The sequence below is a fragment of the Aythya marila genome (assembly GCF_965140915.1).
Source record: "Aythya marila genome assembly, chromosome: 1".
Lineage (NCBI taxonomy): Eukaryota > Metazoa > Chordata > Aves > Anseriformes > Anatidae > Aythya > Aythya marila.
The window spans coordinates 152,800,250-152,804,795 of NC_139042.1; the positions used below are offsets into that span (position 1 = coordinate 152,800,250).

Sequence of the window (4,546 nt, forward strand, 5' to 3'; positions counted from 1 at the left end):
CCCCCCCCGAGCCCCTTTCCACCCCATCCCGCATCCCCCCCAGCAAGCAAACGATGTGCTCAGGAAAGGGAATGGCGACAGACAGGGAGCAGAGCAAGGGACAGCCCGCGGACACTGATCCCTTTGCAGCAGGGAGAGGGAGAAACTTCGTGACCTGCTGGAGGTGAGGCCATCCGGGCACCAAATTCTGGAAAAAACCCTTCCCTTCACCCCCCTGGAACAAGGAGACTCCCTCTCTGCAGCCATTCTTCCCCATCCTCGCCCCCTCTCCCTGTCCCCAGCGTGCTCACCCCCCCTTCCCACAGCTCCCGGTGCCAGGGGCACGCGTGGAGGATGCTCGATGCCCCTCGCCGAGCATCCCCGGGTGACCATGGCCACCCTGGGACGAGCGGCCCCCACGCTGCCCCACGTGCAAAGCGGCACGCACAGAAGCTCCTTTGTGCCGCCGCGTGGAGCCGAGATGCTCGGGGGCTGAGGTCACCACGGGGACCCTCACAGCACCCTCCTTGTTCTCCGGGACAGACGGGGGTGTGCGTAGTGGGGGGAGATGACGCCACGTCACGCTCCCACACGGCTCGCCTGCCGCCCGGTCCTTCTGCAGAATAAGGCAGTGCCCCGGGCAGTGCCAACACGTCCCCAGCTCTGGCCACCAGCACCCGGCAGGGCCACGCAGGATCAGCCCGTGCCACCGCTGTGCTGGGGGGGCTGGCTCTCAGGGCGAGCTCCCCCTGCCCTCTGCTTCCCAAAGCGTAACACGAGCTCCAGACCAAAGCCCCAGGTCCATGGACCAGCCTCTCTGCCTCCACTCTGTACCCCGTGCACTTATTATTGTCCTTATTAAAGCAGTTTTGATACTAACTTCTCCGGTGCCTCCCTCCCTCCCTCCTTCTCGTCCTCCCTCACCACGTCTGCCGCTCTGGGCCCAGCCACAAAACGCGCTGCCCCTGCTCCTTGGAGGATTTCGCAGCACTTCTGGGGTTCCTGGATCCACCGGCCCCACGCTGTGACTAACACACCAAGCCAACCCCTATCCACCTGGCACCGCGTGGCACAAAGGGCTCCCGGGGAGGAGCAAAGCTTCCTCCCCACCCCAGCACCCCGAAACAGATCAGGGTGCCCTTCCCAAAGCTGGCGAGGGCAGCAGGGAAGTGGAGAGGGCTCTGTAAGATGCCCTTCTACTCTACTCTCATCCCACCCAGTCTAGTTTGCTGTTGCACACCGGCATCACTTAGGGCTTTGCCTGTGAGGGCAAGGAGGTGACATTGACTTTTTCTCACACGCAGACCTCCCGGGTCCTCCCTCCCAGCGCTGTTGGAGGCGGCGAACTCCCCATTTCCTCATTTTCTGCATATTTCACTCTCCTTCCCCAAGGACTTTGAGAACAGGATTGACCCGGCGCTCTTCAGGCCCGCCTTCCCTCCCTGCGACTTGGCAAGACTCTTCTTAATTAGAGCCGCAGCAGCAGATAATCAGCAGTAATTGCCTGCAGTCCCGTGCGAGGGACCCAGGCGGGAGGTGGCGAGCCACCCAACCCAGCCCAAACCCTCTCCTCCGCCCTCCCCTGCCTCACTTTCCCTCCGAGCAGGATTTGGTGTGGCAGTGCCGGAGTAATGGCTAACCTGGCTGGAATGCACGGGCAGATAAGTGAGGGGAGATAAAAGGGGAAAGCCGGAGGAGACGACTCCTTATCGCCGCCAGGAATGCCAATGCGGGGGCACACCTGCGCTCCAGTCCCCGCTTCTCCTGGTACCGTGCTGGCAGGAAGGCACGGCAGCCCTTCCTCCTGCCTGCCAGGGCGAGCAAGCCAAAAGGAAGCAGCGAACCCGTGCCCTGAGGTTCCCAAACCAAACGTTTAATTACGCGCTTTTGTGGCGCGGAGTGCCATATTGCTCGCGTCAGTGCTTTTGTTCCCTTCCCTCCTCCCAAAAATGTGGGCGCGGGAAGAAATGGTGCATTGTGAAGAGGTTACACCAGCATCTCCCAAGCATTCAGCTCCTACCTTCCTCCTCCTCCTCCTGCACCCCACCTACAGCCTGCTTTGCCCTGTGCGCTATCTGCTCGACCCCACATCCTGGTCTGACCTAGAAAAGTACCTGGCCTTATCTGGGAGCTATTTCCTTTGCTGTTGGGGAAAAAAAATGGGTTCTGTTAGCATCTCGCACACATCCACACAGCCAGAGACCTCACAGAAAGCAGAGCAGCTGGAGCAAGGAGTTCCAGCTGGGATTTTATTGGATGTAGGAAGCGGCGCCCATCAATCCAGCTTGAAGGAGGTGACCCTGAAGCCTCCCTTGATGTTCATGTACTTGAGCTTGTCAAAGCCGTGCCGATTGGGGAACTCCACGTGGTGATCATCCGGCAGCGTCACCTTGAACTTGTCGTGCAGGAATTCAATGACGAGCTGGGGGAAAAAAGGGGAGAAAGGTCAGCAGCTGGGGACGAGGAGGAGAATAGGAGGTGACCAGCCACTCCAGGGGGAAATGAGGAATTGATCAGTTGACATTGAGGGTGCGAGCTGGTACCCACGCTATGACCTGGGGATAGGATCTCTCCCGGTGCTGTTTCAGCTACTCAGGTTGTAAACCCAGAGTAGTTAAATTTAACTGCTGCCTCCACTGAGTCCTTCTATGCTACATGGATCGGATCTCCTCTGAACAGGGCAGAACAAACGTGCTGCATCATTGCCCTCACCGGGACCCGGAAAAAGGAGTGTCAGCCATAAACATGAACAAAGGGACAGAGCAAGAACTTACCGCTGACCTCTGCAAATAAAAGGGATCTTTCCTCAGAACTGTCAGCTCTCCACCCCCTCCCCAACCTCTAGCCAGGGATGAGGAAATAAGGCTCCTCTCCACGGCAGCAGGAAGGGGACTGCTCCTAAATGCAGCCCTGGCCACATCTTGGGACATCCAACGGGGTCAAAGAGCAGCGGGGACAGCATCCCCAGCAGGAGGAGAGGGAGGACGGATTGTCAGCGTGGATCTAGGAGCGGTGAGGGCACAAGAGCTGAGGGAGAGGTTCGGGAACTGGAGAGGAAGTGGAAATAACAACCAGGACCCAAAACCCAGAGGATGTAGATAAGAAAGAGGGAGGCGCAGAGGGTACAAGAGCCTGCTAACCTGGGTCTTCCCCCCAACAAAGACACCCCACAACCCTTAGAGAGCCCTCACCTTGACAGTGCTGTCCCTGGAGAAACAGAAGTGGTGGTCACGGTGCTCAGCCTCCCAGGTATTGCCACAGCGGGAGTTGCAGACGACGACCGTCTCGGTGAAGCGGGGGTTGAAGTGAAGAGCCAGGTCCGAGGAGCTGCTGCCGAGGTTGATGGAGAAGCTGTGGGCGAGCAGGAGGGAGGTCAGCCACGGACGGGGATGTGGAAGAGCCGAGAGCCAACGCGTGGCTCTGGCACACGCAGCTGCCAGAAGTGATTCGAGGTGGTTTCGTCGCACTTACCCTTCAGCATCGCCGGAGATCTTGCCCTTCACCTTCAGGGTGTCCCCGACCTTCATATCCAGGTTGAAGATCTCGAATTTTTCCTGTCAGGAGGGAGAGGCGTGCTGTTGGGGAAGGCGCCCCAGCCAGGAGAACATCTACTGCTCTCAGTAGGTGGTCTTGTGTGGGCTTCTCAGTGAGGGGAGGATTGGGCTGAGCGAAGCCATCAAGTGAAACAAGACATGAGAGAAAGAAGAAGAAAAAGGCTTGTCCTCAGCACCAGGAAAGGCAGGATATGAGAGCAGAGGGTTCAAGCAGAGCAGCCCAACCCAAAAGAAACGCAAATGGTGAGGGTAGAGCGAGCCGTGGCTTTGCCCATCCTGGGCTCAGCCTCGCTGACCACCCGGCAGCACGAGGAGGAGACCGTGGGGGACAGCAGACAGGAGCAGCAGCCCTTACAGACATCTTCCTCGGCGGGCAGAGTCACCAGGTAGGAAGCCACCGGCAATATAGCTCAGAAGTGCCTCGAATGGAAGACCTTATAAACCCTACACTTCCTCGTGGCTTACACATTAACAGCGGTCCTGCCTCCAGGAGCTGCTAAGGCAGGAGACTTTGATCCAGGGAACAGCTTCCCTGTTTACAGGCATTTTACTAGGGACTAAGGGCGACTTCAGCAGCTCCCAGCCTTCTCCGTGGATTCCCCGTGGAGGCACCAGCACACGGGGCCCTTCGTGGTGCTACTCCAGCCCCCACAGAGGACATGCATCTTCCGTGGAGGTGTGACCACCACGTTCATTTCTTTTCTTTGTGTAACAGCTCAGCTTAAAAAAAAAAAAAAAAAAAAAAAAAAAAAAAAAAAAAGCAATCATCTCCTTCCCTTCTTGTGGCTCTTAATTCAACCCCAGACTCCAGAAATCAGTGGGAAAACAAGAAGGAGAAGGAGGCTAAGGCTCGGGAGAGCAGCAGTCCCTTTCCCAAGCCCCATCCCTGCTCTTGTCCCACTGCTGCACAGCTGGGAGACAGCTCCTGCCCTTCCCCAAAGGCTCCTGACGTGAGAAGAGATGAATGCTGATAAGCACTCCTCTCCTGGAGGGATTTCCTATTTGCAGAGGCT

General features: G+C 57.8%; 1 protein-coding gene across 1 annotated transcript; it reads right to left on the reverse strand.

Annotated features, from left to right (window-relative positions):
- Window positions 1-2,188: 2,188 nt before the first annotated feature.
- Window positions 2,189-4,226, reverse strand: LGALS2 (galectin 2). The gene is made up of 4 exons (XM_082780211.1): window positions 3,889-4,226; window positions 3,451-3,533; window positions 3,171-3,330; window positions 2,189-2,401 (listed from the first exon to the last, which is right to left on the reverse strand). Exons 1-4 carry the CDS (start codon window positions 3,892-3,894, stop codon window positions 2,255-2,257), a joined length of 396 nt encoding a protein of 131 aa, XP_082636337.1. The 5' UTR covers window positions 3,895-4,226; the 3' UTR covers window positions 2,189-2,254.
- Between the last annotated feature and the right edge of the window lie 320 nt (window positions 4,227-4,546).